Source organism: Macaca nemestrina, chromosome 7 (genome assembly GCF_043159975.1).
Source record: "Macaca nemestrina isolate mMacNem1 chromosome 7, mMacNem.hap1, whole genome shotgun sequence".
NCBI lineage: Eukaryota > Metazoa > Chordata > Mammalia > Primates > Cercopithecidae > Macaca > Macaca nemestrina.
The window spans coordinates 31,812,039-31,830,815 of NC_092131.1; the positions used below are offsets into that span (position 1 = coordinate 31,812,039).

Below are 18,777 nucleotides of genomic sequence, written 5' to 3' on the forward strand. Positions count from 1 at the left end.
CTTGGATCCTCATGTCTATTCTCTAATATTCACACCTCATCCTTTGGAACTGGTCACCAATCACGTGTCCCTACAAGTGTAAGAAAGTGATCAGCCCCTTCCTAAGTGATAGCGTTCCTTGCACAGACCACCTCAAAGAGCCTGGATGTGATTTTATTAGGAACCACTATGTTTCCTTACAGGTGCCCAAAGATCTGCTTAATGTCATTGCTGAATGGACGTCCATGGATGATTCAGGGAAATCATTCCGGAGTTTTCCCACCCACTGGATATTCTAAGTTCAAAGGAGCAGCCTTCACTAGCCAACCAAGTAATTCTCTGAGCAAAGATAATTCTAGAAACTAGTTATATGTAACATATGATTTCTACTGCATAATGGATTCTAAACATTCATATACAGTGAAATGGACTAAGTCAAGTGTGAAGTGTAACATATGAACTGATTTTCCATTAAAGGACTCAAGCATAACTGCATGGAAAACAGATTTATGTTGGAGAAGAGGCATCCCTCCTGGAGGGTAAAAGCAGGAGTGCTCTCTGACAAGAAAGGGTTTCACGCTTCAAACCTCCAGGGCCAAAATAAAGGCCAAATTGCAAATTTCACATATCAAGTTTATGAAGGAGGAAAAAACACTAGAGGTATTCTTCAAAATAGGTATCTTTCTTCTTTCTTTCCTTAATGAAATTTTATTAAGCAGCCCATCAATCATTCTAGGCACTCTATATTACAAATCTGGAAGCTGACATTAATATACCTACCTGTGGAAGGAGACGCCAGTGTATCTGAGAGTTGTACCATTTGTTAGAGCCTGTATGCTAAGAACAAGGGCCCTGAGGTCAAGATCCATATTCAAACCATGGTGCTGCCATTTATTAGTTGTGTGACCTTAGGTAAGGTTTCCTTTCTTTCCCTTAGTCTGCTTTAAAATGGGGTTAATGAGCTGGGCACAGTGGCATATGCCTGTAGTCCAGCACTGTGGGAAACTGAGGTGGGAGGACTGCTTGAGCCCAGGAGTTTGAGGCCAGCCTGGGCAACATAGATCCCATCTCTTAAAATGTTTTAAAATAAATAATAAATAAAATGGGGATAGTAAATAATCTAAATGCCTATCAACAACCGAACATACTGTGGTATGTCCATACAATGGAATACTATTCAGCAATGAAAATACATAGGTTAATGATGTATGCAACAGCTTAGATGAATCTCAAAATCATTACACCGAGTGAAAAAAAAAGCCAGATGCAAAAGAGTAAATATTTATGCTTCCATTTATATAAAATTCTAGAAACTGCAAGCTACTCTATAGCATGAACAACACATCAGTAGTTGTCTGAGGCCAAGGGAGAGAGAGGAAGGATGGACTGGAAGGCACATGGAGGAACTTCTAGGGGATGGGAATGTTCTATCTTGTGGCAGGGGTTTCACAGGTATATACATCCGTGAAAACCTAAATGGTACACTTTAATAAGGATATTGTTTATTGTATATAAATCATGCCTTAGTAAAGTTGATTTTTCAAAACTTTCCTACTGATTTGTTTTAAGGAGAAAATGTAGCCGGCATATGGTAAGTGTTTGGTAGTAAATGATGATGACAGTGATGTTGGTGGACACTGGGGCATGACAGCAGAGTGTCCTGGAAGTCAGAGGACCAGAGTTTCTCTCTCTGAGTCCTGTTATTTTATATGATAATCTCTACACTTCATTTTCTTAACATGACAAAGAACAGGTCTGGACAAGATGTCCTAGAGTTCCTTAAAGGTGCAACAACTTGATCCTAAAGTGATGATGCCCCAATGGCGGCCAGTACAACTTTCTAATTCCGTGTATTTATAACAGGTGTAAACTTTAGCGCTCAGAGGATTCTGCTATAACATTTAGCAGTTACTCCTTGAAATTTAGTATTTCCATGATGAAAAAAGTAGAGAAAGTAGAATTTCAGAAGTCCTTTCAAGGGAGTTGGGAACAGGTTCAAGGTAGGGTGGAGAAAAGCCTGCAGAAGAGTACAAGTCCAGATAATTCTATAGATTATCAATTTGTTTTCTTGTGTTTCCATTTAGAAGTTTCTGCCAAAGAACTCTAAAATCCTTTTTCCTGAGTTTAATGCTTTCTTACTTAAAACACAAGTCTCGGCCGGGCGCGGTGGCTCAAGCCTGTAATCCCAGCACTTTGGGAGGCCGAGGCGGGCGGATCACAAGGTCAGGGGATCGAGACCACAGTGAAACCCCGTCTCTACTAAAAATTACAAAAAATTAGCCGGGCGCGGTGGCGGGCGCCTGTAGTCCCAGCTACTCAGGAGGCTGAGGCAGGAGAATGGCGGGAACCCGGGAGGCGGAGCTTGCAGTGAGCCGAGATCGCGCCACTGCACTTCAGCCTGGGCAACAGCGTGAGACTCCGTCTCAAAAAAAAAAAAAAAAAAAAAAAAAAAAAAAAACACAAGTCTCTTGGTGCTTTGAACAAATACAAAACATGAGCAACTGGGGACTGAAACTGTCTAAAGAAGACGTCCTGCAGGAAACAACTTGCCCTATACTCACTTCTACACACCTTTAAGACGGGCCAGATCCCCACACTACAAATAACCAGCCTTCATTACCACTCTTCCTCATGCCGGTTCAAACCAAGCCTTCATTACCACTCTCCCTCATGCCGGTTCAAACCAAAGGCTCTAGAATTGTTGCTCTATCATTACAATTTCCATGCACACTGCTCCTTCACCACCTACTGGCTTTGCTCATGTCTGGCAGACACTCTGCCTCCTTCCGTCCTTGGGTATATCCTCTTGGATGGTCACCTTACTGTCCTATGTAACCAATGGCTGAAGAAGCAGTCTGCAAGGACAGACAGATCGCAAGTGTGGCCAGCAGCCACCAATCTCTGAGCTGACAATTTAGTACTGGCAAAAGACATCTTAGGTACATATCTGGGAAAACAGACTCTGAGAACAGAAATGCAAGATCTCATATTTAATATAGTCATTGAGAATTATTAGTGGGTGGAGAAGTCTAAAAGGAAGTTAGTAGGTAGTGCTAAGGAGGATGATCTGTCATGAAGAGATACTGGAAAGCAAAGAAAAAGGCTGGAGAACAATGAGAGTATGGTCTTACTAAATCTTAGAGCGTGGAGTGTTCTGACCTCTAATAACGACTCTTCCACCTTCACCACCCCCCAATCCCTGCTCGGAATGAGATGAGGCAGAAGTACTTTTTCACAGGACTCCTGCCCTCGCTGGTCCTCAGTCCCTACAGAGTTGTCAAATATTCATCTGGGGAGCTTACTTAAATTCATGCAGATTCCCCAGCTCTAGCTTCTGATTAGTGCACGGCCTGGGATTATACATTTTAGCCACCATCCCAGAATATTTCATAGATGTTCTTTTTGATCCTTTCCCTAGTCTTGTGATTATCAGACAATTACCTAAGTTTTACAGACTGAATTCTCTTTGTATGCAGTCACATACAAAGGTGTTCCAAAAAAAAGGCTTTAAGACTCCATTTCCAACCATGAGAGAGTATGTGGTACTAGACTTGCCCTTTTGCCACAAACACCTAGAAAATTGGAGGAAAAATACATGGTACTACTGTTTCCAGACACTGGCTAATAAGCAGCCTAAGACTCTGATTCCTGAGAGCAGGAAAACAGATGAAGTAAGCCCTAGTTCACTAGAAGTCATTCCTGGACTTTGGCACAGTGTGGGGAAGCCCCACACGTAGCATGAAGGTCTCATGGAGTTGAAGGGAGACTGAAGTTTAGTGGAGCTTAAGTGGCTGGAATTTTAGAAGCAAAGTCTGAAAGACTGGGGAGCTATGGAGAGGAAAAGCTCCAGAAGTCCAGACCGACTGGATACTAAGCTGTGTCTCTGTAAGGTGAAACTCCACAAGCCTGAGCAGACTTGAGCACAACCTCGACTTAGAGGGGGTTACGCATTATGATATTTCAGACGAGATCTGGCGCATTCAGGGTGGTATGGCCGCAGGTTGCATTATGATATTTCAATTACTACTGAAAAGGTTGAGCTGAACAATCTCCAGCACTTATACAGAACTGGAGGAGGCTCAGCTCCACTCAGCTAGAGTACAGAGATCTTATTGAACAACCAGGCATCAGTGTTTAGGGCTAACTCTAGACCTGCCCTAATGAAGCTTTGAAACAATTCTCAAAATGCTCAAATTGATTTAAGAAAATACATTAACTGCTTACCAAAACAAATATAGATGTTCCACAATTTACAATGGTTTGACTTAATGCATTTTCTTTCTTTTTTTTTTTTTCTTTTTTTTTTTGAGATGGGGTCTCACTCTGTTGCCAAGGCTGGAGTGCAACCTCTGCCTCACTGCAACCTCCACCTCCCAGGTTCAAGTGATTTTCCTGTCTCAGCCTCCCGAGTAGCTGGGATTACAGGTGCCCGCCACCACCCCCAGCTAATTTTAGTAGCAATGGGGTTTCGCCATGTTGGGCAGGCTGGCCTCGAACTCCTGACCCCAGGTGATCCACCCGCCTCGGCCTCCCAAAGTGCTGGGATTACAGGCATGAACCACCGCATCTGACTGACTTAACGCATTTTCAACTTTATGATGGTGCAAAAGCAACACATGTTCAGTGCGGTCCTTGACTTGAGAGGGGATTATGGATTATGATATTTTGATTTATGTTACAATATTTTCAACTCACAATGGGTTTATCCAGACTGTAAGTTGAAGAGTGTCTGTATGTCAGTCTTGAAAGGAAGACAAGATTGAGTCTCAACATAATGATATTCACAATGTCCAGCATCCAATCAAAACCTATGAATCATGTAAAGAAGCAGAAAAATATGACTTGTAACCAGAAGAAAAATCAGTTATAGAAACAGGCTCAGAAAAGACAGATATATGGAATTAGCAGCAAAAGAACATGAAAAGAGCTAGTACAGGCTGAGTATCCCTAATCTGAGAATCTAAAATGCTCTAAAATCCAAAACTTTTTGAGCACTGACATGATGCCCAAAGGAAATGTACACTGGAGCATTTCAGATTTTGGATTTTGGAATTTGGGATGCTCAACTAGATAAGCATAATGCAAATATGCCATAATCTGAAAAAAATCTTAAATCCGAAACACTTCTGGTCTTAAGCATTTTGGATTAAGGGATACTCAATCTATATAAATGTTACTATCAAGGATGAAAGAAAATGTACACAGAAAGAGAAGATTAATGGAAGATACATAAAAGGGGACCAAATGGAGCTTCTAGAACTGAAAAAAATAGGTGAAATAACAATTCACTAGATAGGCTTAACAGCAGACCAGACACTGTAGAGGACAAGACCAGTTACATAGCAATAGAAACGATCCAAGCTGAAGCACTGAGGAAAAAAGTAGACTGAAAATAAAAAACACCAAGCCTCAGTGACCTGTGGAGACAATTGTGTGGACATGCAAACTCGTAATTAGAAGGAGTAGGAGGGAAGAAAAATATATTTAAAGAAATATTGGCTAACATTTTCTGAATCTGATGAAAACCATAAATCCACAGACTCAAGACGTTCCAGTAGGATAAACACAAAGAAAACCACACCAAGGCACATCATGACCAAATTGCTGAAAATAACTGATAAAGGAGAAGAAATCTTAAAAGCAGATGGGGGAAAGACATATTACATACAGGGGAACAAAGATAAGAATAACAACTGTCTTCTCATCAGAAACGATGTAGGCCAGGCGAGGTGGCTCACGCCTATTACAGGCGGGTGGATCACTTGAGGTCAGGAGCTTGAGACCAGACTGGCCAACATGGTGAAACTCTGTCTCTACTAAAAATACAAAAATTAGCCGGGTGTGGTGGCGCACAACTGTAGCCCCAGCTACTCAGGAGGCTGAGGCAGGAGAATTACTTAAACACGGGAGGTGGAGGTTGCAGTGGGCCAAAATCGTAGCACTGCACTCCAGCCTGGATGATGGAGTGAGATCCTCTCTCAAAAAAAAAGAAAGAAAACAGAGGGGAGGGGAGGGGAGAGGAGGAAAAGGAAAGAAGGAAGGAAGGAAGGGAGGGAGGAAGGGAAGGAGGGAACAAAGAAAGCCAAAGACAATAAAATAACTATTTAAAAAGCTAAAAAAAAAATTGTCAGCCTAGAATTCCATGTCTGGTAAAAAGTTGAGGATGACATTTTCAGACAAATAATGCAGACAGAATTTCTTGCCAGATGACCTGTTCTACAAAATAATGATAAAGTTTTTCAGGCTGAAGGAAACTGATACCAGATAGAAACTAGGATCTACACAAACAAACAAGGAGTGTGAAAATTATAAATAAGTGTGTCTAAAAAAAAAAGGCTTTGACAATTTGGGGCCGGGTGCTGTGGCTCATGGCTGTAATCTCAGCACTTTGGGAGGCCGACGTGGGAGGATCACTTGAGGTCAGGTGTTAGAGACCAGCCTGGCCAACATGGTGAAACCCCATCTCTACTAAAAATACAAAAAATTAGCTGGGGGTGGTGGCATGCACCTGCAACCCCAGTTACTCGGGAGGCTGAGGCAGAAGAATCACTTGAACCTGGGAGGCGGAGGTTGCAGTGAGCCGAGATTGCACCACTGCACTCCAGCCTGGCAACAGAGCGAGACTCTGTCTCAAAAAATAATAATAATAATAACAATAATAATAATAATAATTTGGATCCCCTGCATAATCTCCTCCCTAGAAGGTTTCATTTTATGGACACACACAAACCTCATCTTTTCTCCTGATATTTGAACACAGGCTTCCACTGTGCCACAGCTACTTGCCTTTTTAGTGCTGTTTTCCCTGCATTTATATAGCTAGTCATTAACTAACTACTGGAGGTGCAAAGATAAAGAACATGTGTTATCTGCATCAAGAAGCTTAGAGGTCTGGTGGGAAAACAATCAAGGCAACAAAGAGTTAAAGCACAATACCTCCTAACTGTACTCAAATCCTGGCTCTACTCACTTAGCAACTCTGGGCAACTTACTTAACCTCTCCATGCCTTGGTTTCCATAACTGTAAAATGCGGATAATAGTAGTACTATGGGGTTGTGGTGAGAGAAAATGCTTTAACATGTGTAAACTGGCAGGACAGTGCTTGGCATATGGTCAACACCTAGTAAGTATTAGCCATGTAATTACAATGTTGGTTTGCCAAGGAGGTTAGAGGAGCATGGAGAAAGAACATCCGGTCAGAGAGGGAGTGGGATGGGAAGAGAAGACGTTTCACGGGAGGTGATGCTTTGGCTGACCTTTGGAAGGATAAGCAGGGTTAGCAGATAAAGAAGGGAGAGATACTCCGGGTAGAGGCGGCAGCATTCAACAAGGCAAGGAGATGTGCGTCAGCGTGCGTCAGGAGACCACTGCAAATGTCTTCAGGAATGCTGCAGTCAACAGTGCCTCAGCTGTAGCTCAGGAAATGTTCTGGGGCCTCTCTAGAAGACCTTTTGACTTCCTTCAAGGGCCTCTTACCTCCTCCATAATCTGATCCATTCAGGCTCTGCGGTCTGAGGCGAAAACTGCCCCCCAAAAAAGAAGAAAAGGAGAGCAGAAAATGAGTTTCAAACACAGAAAGGAACATCCCAAATGTTGATTGTATCCTTTCTTTCTCCTAGATGAAAATGTCCCTGGACCTGCTTTTCTCTGTCAACTTGGTCAAACCTAATTAGGCCACTGGGTGTGCCGTGTGTGGCTGCGCAGGCTGTGCAATGCACTATTCCAGAGGACAGCATCACAAACGCTATGACATGAATGCTCCTTCCATCCCCAGCAGTGGGAAACTGGGGGCGCTGCCTTCACAGCCACCTTTATCTAGAAAACTTCCTTCGTTTCTGATATAAGTCTTATGAGAAGGCAAGGCTTAGAAGCTGGTATTGCTTCTGCCCATCTATATCAATAATGCAGAAGGCATGGGCCAGTACCCTGATACCTGGACGTATAATTCTAAAAACCACACAGTGGGAGATAGGACATGGGCATCAATGAAAGGGTCCAGACCTTCAGTTGAGGAAGCGGGATTAACCAAACCTTGGATTCAGCAGGCAAAAATAATTCTAGCCCCAGACTTCTAACACTGTGTTCAACATAGGTGGAACAGGTCATGACCACCAAGACCACACTGTTGACCAAGATTAACATAGGATACCATAAGAATAAGAATACTGGAAACGTACTCTTCTATTTCTTCAGAAGCCTTCCTCCTAAACCTGAAAAAAAAAAAAAAAAGACAAGGTTTTTAAGAGCCCACTAGTCTGATGCACCAGGGTAGTATCTTGAGGAAGGTTTCAAAAGTGGACGAAAATTAGTATATCTCAAGTGCTTTATCTGCCTGCAGTTCTCTTTAGAGACAAGCCCCACAGCCAGCATGAGAGAACCAAAGATGCTGTAGTGCCTTCTTACAGCTTTATATCAGCCTCACTCCAAATTGAATTGCTGAGAGTTTAAGTGCAGGTTGAGCGAGTGGCTTAAAATTCAAATAGATACAGATGATTCAGTGCCCTCTTTTCTTTCAGCAATAAACTGACTGGTTTATAGAGTGCTTTCTTAGGACTGAGACCCTGGGTCTTATTTGGTGCTATTAGCTGTCAGCACTTGCAGCTTCCAATGAGCAAAAAGGGATGCCCTTGCCTCGCAGTTCAGGCTTCAGGCTTCAGAACTGCTTTTCTGTGCCCTTCACACGAAGGACGAGAGGACCTTCTGAGTGATGGTGGGTGAGTAGTGCCAGGGCCTAGCTGACACACACGTACCTACGGTTCTCACATGTTCTCACATGGTTCTCACATGTCAGTGTGCATAAGAACCATCCACCGAGCCTGTTAGATATGCAGATTGGTGGGCCTGGCAGGGAGAGTTCTGAATCAGCTGGTCTGGGTGGGTTGGGGGGAGCCCAGGAATATGCATTTTAAAATTCTAATCTAAGTGTGTCACTACTCACACTCTGAGAAACACTGATCTGAAGTTTTCTAATAAGACAGGCGAAATGTTGACGATTATTAAAGTTGAACATTGGGTACATGGCGATTACATTTTGGTATGTCTGAAAACTTCCACAATTCTGTTATTGTGGATTTTTTGTTTGTTTGTTTTAAATGAGTTATTTTAAGTCAGAAATCTAGCACCATGATGAGCAACAGCAAAGGATGGCAAATGGCCTGGAGGCAGGATGTAGACCTTGACAGGGTGGGCCACCAGCCTCGCCAGCAAGAACTGGTTTCTTGGAGCCAATCAGCAATTCCTGCAAAACGCAAATAACTCCCCCTGCCAAAAGCAGAATTCTACATTCTTTTTTTTTTTTTTTTTTTGGTCAATTAAAAAATAAAAATTTCAGCCAGGCACAATGGCTCATGCCTGTAATCCTAATACTTTGGGAGGCCAAAGCAGGTGGATCATTTGAGGTCAGGAGTTCGAGACCAGCCTGGTCAACATGGTGAAACCCCATCTCTACTAAAAATACAAAAATTAGCTGGGTATGGTGGTGGGCACCTGTAATCCCAGCTACTCAGAGGCTGAGACAGGAGAATCACTTGAACACGGAAGGTGGAGATTGTGGTGAGCCAAGATCGCGCCATTTCACTCCAGCCTGGTGACAGAGTGAGACTCCGTCTCAAAAAAAAAAAAAAAAAAAATTAATAATATAAAATTAAAAAATTAAAAATGATTTTTAAAAGCCAGTCAAAGTTTAAATAGACTGCTTTCCATGGAATTTACTCTATCAACTGTACTATTTTTAAAAAGAAAGAATGACGGCTGAAGTGAGGTGGGAGAATGGGTAGGTCAAGCTGGAAGAACAGGGTATAACAACTCTAAGGGAATCTCCCAGGCTGCAGTTTCTGACCCTTAAAGAGAGATAAAGGAGACTCAGCAATGAGGGTTAGGAGGGCAGGGGGGAACAGAATGGGTAGTGGGAGGCACCATGGGGAAACCACTGCAGGGTGCCCAGGGCATCCCCAGCCTGGTGTTGCTGGAGGCTATAGGCTTCCAACGCCTGTTCTAAGTCAACGGAATCCTAAAGGAAGAGCACCCAGTAGCCACCAAAGCCACCTTTTGTCTGTGTGGGAGGATAGAAGCTGTCTTCCTAGTTCACGCCGTTCCCGAGGACCAATGCCTCTAATTGTCCTCATGAAGTTAAACTCTATACCCCCACTGTCCGAATGACACAGCTAATGTCACCAAGGGTAGACGTGCTTGGATGAAAACAGGGATAAGAGAAGAATCCTTGGATTAAAGAGGCTATGAAGAAAGGCTGGCGCCTTTGTTGTGTACATAAGACATATTCGTCTCCAATTACCCTCAGGAGTTATGACCGAATCATTCCTTCCCTACACAATGTGCGGTGGCAAAACCAGCCGCGATTCTGTCTGAAGGAAACAATAATGATAATGCTAATCTTTGGGGGGAGGCTGAATAACTGCCATTTATCCACTCAACATCCAAAAGGGGGATGAGTTTAATATTCAGCTTAATTGCTACTGAGCCCACATCCTGCTCTCTCTCGCTCTAGGGGGAGCCCAAGGACTCTCCCGACAGAGGAAGGAGAAAAATCAAATGGAGTCCTCAAGGAAGGGCAGCAGGGATGCCCTCAGGTGGCGTCTTCTCTCTCATTCTCTCTCTCTCTCTCTCTCACTCTCTGCCAGAAATAACAGGTTCTGGGAGCGCACTGAGTGGGATGGTGCACCCTGCCTCTGATCTGGGTCACAGACGGAACACTGGCCACTTCCCAGCCTTACCTAGCCTGCAGATGAGTTTGGTCTAAACCATACTGCTGTCTGTTTATTTTTTGTTTTGTTCTGTTTTAATGTAAATTCATTGCCAAAATGGGGAAATTTTGTATACAAATCCAAATTTCTAAACTCTAACTTTTTAGTTTAACTTTTCGGCCTGGCAATACTGGACGTGCAGTGGATGAACCTGAGCTCCCCCGACCCTGCATTGCTCCCAAACACTGGGGGTCCAGAACTAGTCCTCAATTACGTCATCTGCGCTGCTGGTTTTCCAATAGGAGTGAGGAGGCTGGCAAAGTGCGTCCTGTAGCTATGCAGCTATCAAATGTGAGGAGGCAAAAAGACAAAGTGGGGAGCGTGTTTTAGGAAAACTGGCAGAGTATATTTCTTTATAGAAATGCGAATATGCAAATAATTTGTGTATGTATCTCAGGAATATGACTGAAGGTGCCATTCTGAAATAAAACCCCACTTCACAGATTTACTTTATCTGCCTGGTCCTCAAAGGCACCTCAGGGTAGTGCAGCGACAAGCAGCCCAGCAAAAGACACAGAATCTAGCACCATGTTTTTTAAACTTCAGGTCATGACCCACTACTGAGCCATGAAACCAGTTTTGTGGCTCACCACCAGCATTCCTTTCCTTTTAAAATTTTTCTTTCATCTTTCTTTTTTAATAGCACAGAAAACGCAGTGTGCTGAAAATAGTAAGGATAGGTATTATATAAACGTTTTGTTTCCTGTTTTATGTGTACCCATACCCAATCATGAAGTATATTTTTAATTAATTTACTTTTTTTTTTTTTTTTTTAGAGACAGGGTCTCGTTCTGTGGCCCAGAGTGGAGTGCAGTGTTGGGATCATGGCTCACTGCAGCCTCAAACTCCTGGGCTCATGTTATCCTTCCCACCTCTACAAGTGCGTGACACTGTCCCTGGCTAATTTTTTTTTTCTATTTTTTTGTAGAAACAGGGTCTCACTATGTTGTCCAGGTTGTTCTTAAACTCCTGACCTCAAGCAATTCTCCTGCTTTTGCCTCCCAAAGCACTGGGATTCAGGCATGGGCCACTGTGCTCAGCCCTGAGTGTATTTTTAAACTACTGGTGACAGGTTAAAAACAAACAAGCAAGCAAACAAACAAGAACCTAAAACACAGTAGTCTACCACAGTCCACAGGGTAGGTAATCAGAGAAGAATCTGATATGGAAGTTCTGCCTCCCAGACTGTGTGGGGACAGAGGCTGAGGTAAAGAATTATGGGTTCTGGAGCACCTCTTCACAGACACTTCATTCCCAACTTCTGAGGAAACTGAGGCTGTCGATGAGGCTTGTGTGGCCTGGTCCCAGCCCCCTGGCAGGCTGTCTGCAGAGCTGAGATCAGCATAGCCTTGGGCTGCCGGTTTATTTCTGCACTCAGGGCCCCCATGCCTTTTCCCCCAAAAGTGGCTATTAGAAATTTGGGGAACCTGGCAAATCATAATTCCAGCAGGATCACCTCACACAGAGCACTTTTCAATCCTCTTCAGAGACATTCACATCTACAAACACTACCTCGGCTGAGTTCTGGAGAAGAGGAAAAGCAGGTTTCAGCAGAACAATTTTAAACACAGAGAGGGACGCTGGGCATTGCGGCTGTGGGCTTCACCCAAATCACAGAGCTAGTTAGTGATGAGGCTGAAACTAGAATCCATGTCTCCCGACTTTCACCCTAGATTCCAAACACTTTGCCTCAAGCCTTTTCAAAGGAAGATACCAGTTGATTATCTAATATCCCTAAGGCACCCAGACATCTGCTTGGATTTACTGTGTAGACGGTCCCTTCTTGATTTTCTCTCCTAATGGAAGGCACGATATGGTATAGACAGCGAATTGGAAGCTGGAGAGAATCTTTTAAATTAGTCGGTCTTCAACAGTGGTGCGCAAGACTCACCCCCGGAAGCTTTTTCAGTGTACATGGGCTGGGCTTACTCCTCATCCCTCTGAGGTAGTAACTTCTAGAAATGGGACCTAGTCACGTAGATGAGACTCCTTGCCCTAAGCCTTGAGACATTCAGCTGAATACTCCAGTTGCTAAGCAGCAAAACTGAAACTTATTTGCCTTCTCCTCCTGAGTTGCCTACTTTCTTCTAACAGAAGTGTTAATGAACATGGACTTGACCTAAAGGATGCGAGGAGGAAGAAATAGCGAGGGGCCTGAATGGTCCACTAGGTGAAGTCTCTGTTCCTGAGTGATCCCGAAATTCACGCCTGAGTCCGTGGTGTTCATGAAAACTAAGCAGATGTTCTCCACCACACCAGGCCCAGAGCAGTCTAGATCCGATTAGAGATGCTTGTTCAATATTCAAAATGTAATACACAGAGGTTGCTGAACCAGCACTTTGGAAAGTTAATTAAATGCCAGGTTTCTTTTTAAGAGCTACTCCATCACTCACTGATTGCTTTGGCCATTTCGCAGAATGAAGTTTTAACCCGGGACAGTGACAGCAAACGTTCTCTGTCACCTCCGCCTTGTGGAGCAGGGTGAGGGAGGAAAGACACACCAGCTCCCCCTCCCCACATCACAGCGGGCTGATGGCCCTTTCCAAATTGCCTACAATGCTCAGCCACGAAGCTGCCAAGGACTCAGAAGCTTGGCTTCTCAGGTAGAGGATGTGAAGGTGAAGGGGGTTGTCTTGCTGATGTGACCTGCATTTAAAGCCCAGTTCTCAGCTCCACACTCACCCAGTCCCTTCCTGGTCTTCATCCCAGCTTCTCTCTGACCCACACTGAGCCTCTCCTGCCTGGCTCAGCACACCCACTGTCAACTCTCAGGGGAAAGAAAGCCCAGTTCCAGGCCCCGGCCCACCCTTCCTTTTTGCTGCCCCTTCCCCCACAAACCTGCCCTAAGAAGGATGACGACTGACAACAACAGTCAACATCTACCCAGCTTGTTAGGCACCAGCCACTGTCATTATATTATTTATAATACTATTATACAATTATATAATCACATACATTCTATACAGTATACATTATCTTATTTCAGTATCATAGTACCTTATTTTATTCTCTCTGTTTTACAGGTGAGGAGCTCAGAGAGGTAAGTAACTTGCCTAAGGTCACCTACCTAGAAAGTGGTAGGGCCAGAATGCAAGCAGAGTGTCTGACTCCAAAGCTCAGTTCCCAGCCCTTTTACCTTGGAGACATGCAGGCATTTCTACAGCATGGGAAATGCTCCTCTGCTTCAAATCCAACTAATATTTTCAGGACAGGGACATCCTTTCAACTTATAGTACGGCTGTAGCTTTCTCATTCCTGATGATCTGGTAGTTAATTTTGGCTTCATTGTTCTGTGATTTGTTATATTTAAAATGCAACAGTGTGCATCATGGCAAAAAGAAATCCTGTCTAGCTAAGTCACTTTTATTTCCATATTCCTCCCTTTTTGAATTTCTTTTGCTCAAATGTAATCCCTTTCTTTGGCATTTTGGAGCCCACACTGACATTCAATGGTGTGATTTGGGCAGCTGAGCACAAGGTGGATTCCAGTGGCACATCTGTGACTTCAGCCACGTGGGACCACAGCGGAATCTTGGATCCTCATAGTTTTATTCCTGCCTGCGGGGTCTGTCTCCTCCCTGCTGCATCAGGGGGCCTGATCTGGCCATCATGATCAAGTGGGACTAGCGGGTAGTTATGACCCCCAACTGCAGGGACCCCATGAACTTCTGGGGAAGAGACCATGAAACAACCTGGATTTTCTTCACCAGAGAGAAGAGGCCTTAACTGCTGCTACATGGGTTATGTGCTGAAGGGTAAAAGGCAGCCCTAATGTAGACATCATCTCAGTTAAAATGCTTCTCTCGAGTTTAATGGAATACTGCAGAGATCGAAATGGAGATAAAGTACCACGGCTCAGAGAACAGCCAGGACGCTATCTTTATGCAGCATGACAATGTTCAGTGGTTAATTAGACACCGTTAACCTATTTTAGCAGGGGACATAACCGGGATAAATGGGGGGAAGTGTCCTTGAAGTCTCTTAATATCCACAGCACATACTAGACCCTAGACCCACCTCCCTGCTGCAAGGCAGAACAGGCTTAAAATAGACCCAAGTGCCAAGCACCTGGAGCCTTGCCTGTGCCCGGGGAAGGCCCTATGCGAGTCCATCCCTCACGGATCACTCTGACCTGGGGAGGAATGTGAAGGGTTTGGATGAATGGTTCTGACTATAACTTGTTGCAGGTGAGAGAAACGCCAAAGCCATAGGAAGGCACCTGCATGGTTCCATTTCAGAAGAGAAGAAACTGCAGCCAGGGGTCAAATGCATGAAGAAAAACTGGCCAAGGGAAGAGCAGGAAAGAGATACCAACTACATTGATGCCAAAGCTACTTTATGTTTTTAAAATGTCAAGTTAAAATTTCCTCCTCTGGAAAGAAAAAATCAAAATGCCATTTTCTTGCAAGGTTTTCTACCCTCATTATTTTTAAATGTCCAAGAAAAATCTCACAGCTGCCTCCAAATCTCATTGAGGTAAATTTTACCAAGGCATGAGAGAGAGAAGGCAATATTCCCGGATCATCTAATGTCACCAGCAAATCCAGAACCAAGGCTCTACTTTATAAATGTGTGAACCGCCAAATGAGCCTTTGCAGTGAAAACCCAAATGTGAGGAAAGGAGAAATCTGCCATTGTCATCTTGGCTACACTGCTCATTCAATCCCAAGCAGTACACTGGATAATTGGGGTCCCTCTGCTCTAAGCTGCCCCCACACCTGCAATACGCATTAAAAGCTAGATATTTCTCATGAACTGAAGTTTTCCTTGTCCAATAGATTTCTCCTCATTTAAATCTCCCCTGAAAGCTGAAGTCACCACCCCCCTTCCCCTCAGTTCCTAGTTCTTGCCACTCATGTGTTTAGCATCCACTATATGCCAGTAGGTACCGTATTTTCTTCCTTCTTTTGAAAACAGGCAGGTGTTCCCTAACACCCAAATTTTGGCACTCTGAGGTTTTAGGTCATGCTAGATGATATTTAGTTCCTGCCAGCACAGTTCATCACTAAGATGTCTGGTAGAGAGAGAAAAACTCATGCCCATGTCCTGTCTATAGACTGCCAAGGCCTAGTGAATCACAATGCGATTCCTGGGAGAAGGCTGCCCCCTGCTGGTTAGGTTAAATATGACAGCTTTGTTTTGCTTCAAACTAAATGTATGAAAAAAGGTTGAAATACACAGAAACGCTTTGATTAGCTACAGTTATGGGAACATATAAAATGTAATATGCCTGCTATCAAGAAAAGGCAGCAGAGTTTAGAACTCTAGAGGTTTTAGGCATCTCAAATGAACATTGTTTTATTCAGGAAACCGTCACTGGATCACTAATCATCTGCTAGGAACAAGTGAGAGGTGTTTGGAATTGGGGATCGTTTGCTCAAGATTTTACAATCCGGCGGGAGAGAAGAACATTACAGAAATAACACTAACACCTCCATAAACTTACATACTGTAAGGCCAAAAAGACTCACCAGCAGATGGGTACGGTGGCGTGCACCTGTAATCCCAGCTACTCAAGAGGCTAAGGTGGGAGAATCACTTCAGCCCAGGAGTTCAAAACCAGCCTAAGCAACACAGCGAGACCTCATCTCTTTAAACAAACAAACAAACAAAAAACAAAACAAAAAGAAACACAAAGAAAACAAACAGAAGACTCCCACCACATCCAAACTGTCAGCTACTAGATGAAGAAGTGGAGACCAGGAGTCCTCAAAGAGATCTAATGAAGGCTCAAAGCCAGTGGATGCAGTGCCGGACCTGGAAACTGAGGTTCCCAATCCCTCATTCTACTGAGCCCCAGATTTGCTAGGACAAGTAAGGAAGGTATAAGCAAACTGTCACAGGAGCACTAAAGAGGGAACCAGCCATTCTAGCTGGAGATCTGGGGAGGCTTCCTGGAGGCCTTGCCAGTGGAGAGATGAGGAGGCTTGCAATGGGCAGAAAAGCTGCAGGAGGGAAACCACTTGAACAGAGGTCAGAGGCATGCAGGGGCCGAGGTGTTTGGAAAACAGCAGGGGACACGGCGCGGCTGAAATACGGATAAGATGGTGGCTGGAGATGAGAATGGCATCAGGGCTGGGTGGGTAAGCATTAAGACCAAATAAGATGGTATTACTGGTGTCAACTCTATAAATATATACACTGACATTGATCAGGGATCAGGAGGGATTCTGGGGCTGGAAATTAATTTTCCCTGGGTTCTCTGCTTTCCCCCTTCAAGTTACTTATGACCACATATAGAGACCTCAATGACCTAATATTATGCAACTTACCCTGTATCCTGCAGTACAAAAGCAGCACAGAGCAGTTAAGTGGAAGAAGTTGTTACTCTTCCCACTGGGAGAAAGAAGGGGGTTGGAGGTGGGGAGAAGCAGCCACGAAGAACTGCTGTATGAGTGTTCCCCAAATGCCTGCCATTTCCAAGTACCACCTTCACCAATTTTGCTACAGCTATGTACTTTCTGCAACTACTTAGTATTTTCTTTAAATTGATTTCTTGGTTTTAATAATTTTTTTTAAAAAAAGAAAACTCTCTATCCTCAATGGAAAGCTATCATCACCAGCCATAGGGAAATAATTGTAAAAAACAACACAGCTTTTTAAAAAACTACAAACTTGATTAGCTAGACATTGCTGTTTGTTAAAAATCCAAGAGCCCACGGCCTATTTTGTATTAAAAGGGGAGATTAGCAGGGTTAGAGAAGTGTTAAAGACTGGCTGTAAATGGAGACTTTTCCATTGGCATGATCAGAGGAACTGAAAGCTAGTGGAAAAGAGTAACTTGGGGACTAGACACCAATCTTGGGAAAACAGAGCTACTAGGATGGAGGATGGAGATAAACGAGATGGCATGTGGTAACTGAGACAAGTAGAAACCGTGTACCACAAGTCAAGGGACAAACTTCTCAGTGCTTCTGGAAACCTTTATTTCAATTCATGTTTAATTGTTGGAGTGGGTCTTTTACTTTTCCTGTACAGAAGTTTCTGCTCTATAACAGGGAAACCTGTAAAGATTTCCTTCTGGTAACTAACCCACCATCTTCTCTGCTTCTGTTCTTCTTTTACATCCTGTGGTCCCCCTGAAATCCCATAAATACACTGAGACTCACCCAAGCGATGAGGTACATGAAGAGAAGGTGCCTCAGCTCTGGTTGCCGGCCTGCGAGCCACTGGGGGAGCACAGGACCATGTGTGGCAGCCTCCTGGGAGGCTCAGGGCCCACCCCGGTGAATCCCTGGTAAATAGGAACCAAGAGCACCCTGCCACTTCAACACGTGGCTCTTTTACAATGGGTGCTGTGAAACCTGGAGAAACTAGTGTGGCTCTGGCATTCAGCTCTGGTGGGGGCAGCATGGGTCAAAAAGTAAAATCTCTGACCGACCCACTAGAGCAGAACAAATTCAGATGATGTGAGGGGCCTCCATTTCCTATGCATATTTATACCTATGTGTGCCCAACCTGTTTCATCTATATTTAAATTGCTTTCGGGTACTTCTCCATACAGGACTCAAAAGAAAAGGAAAGAAGTAGGTGTGATGTTCACAGATGCATCTTATTTTTGAGAGACCAAATCCATCAAAGGGAGAACAAGGAGATCATTTATGTTCGGAGAATTTTAACCAACGGTTGGCATCTCTAATCATTCCCTCCTGGCTTTCAGCTGCTCACTCTGCAAAGCAGCAGGTCCCCCTTAGCAGAGACTGGCTGGCTCGGGGGACACAACTTTTTTCCTTGGAAGTTTTTTTGTTCTATAAGATTGCTTCATACGATCAACATCTCAATTCTGTGAGGGTCCCAGAGGGTAGCAGTAAAGAGAATTTTATTCTAACAGACTCACTCTTGCACAAATAGTATAGTGCATGGCCTTTTCGTGAACTTGAGATAAATGCATGCAGTGCTCAAGGTTTGAGAATGGGCATGGCTGCAGAATGAGAGGCACATTCTATTATACTAATTAGCTGTACGACCTTGGGCAGTGGGGCAAGGTGACATTTAAGGGCCTTTCTAACTCTGAGATTCTATAACTCAGCGTCACTT

The 18,777-nt window shown here is 43.9% G+C and overlaps 1 protein-coding gene across 2 annotated transcripts in view; it reads right to left on the minus strand.

Annotated features, from left to right (window-relative positions):
• The window catches only part of LOC105495761 (intraflagellar transport 43), a 98,142-nt gene that overhangs the window by 16,177 nt on the left and 63,188 nt on the right, over positions 1 to 18,777 (minus strand). For both annotated transcript variants that reach the window (XM_011765481.2, XM_011765480.3), the window contains 2 exons: positions 8,158 to 8,190; positions 7,457 to 7,503 (listed from right to left, as the gene is read on the minus strand). In XM_011765481.2, coding sequence (XP_011763783.1) covers positions 7,457 to 7,503; positions 8,158 to 8,190 — 80 coding nt within the window. The remainder of the gene's footprint in view (positions 1 to 7,456; positions 7,504 to 8,157; positions 8,191 to 18,777) is intronic.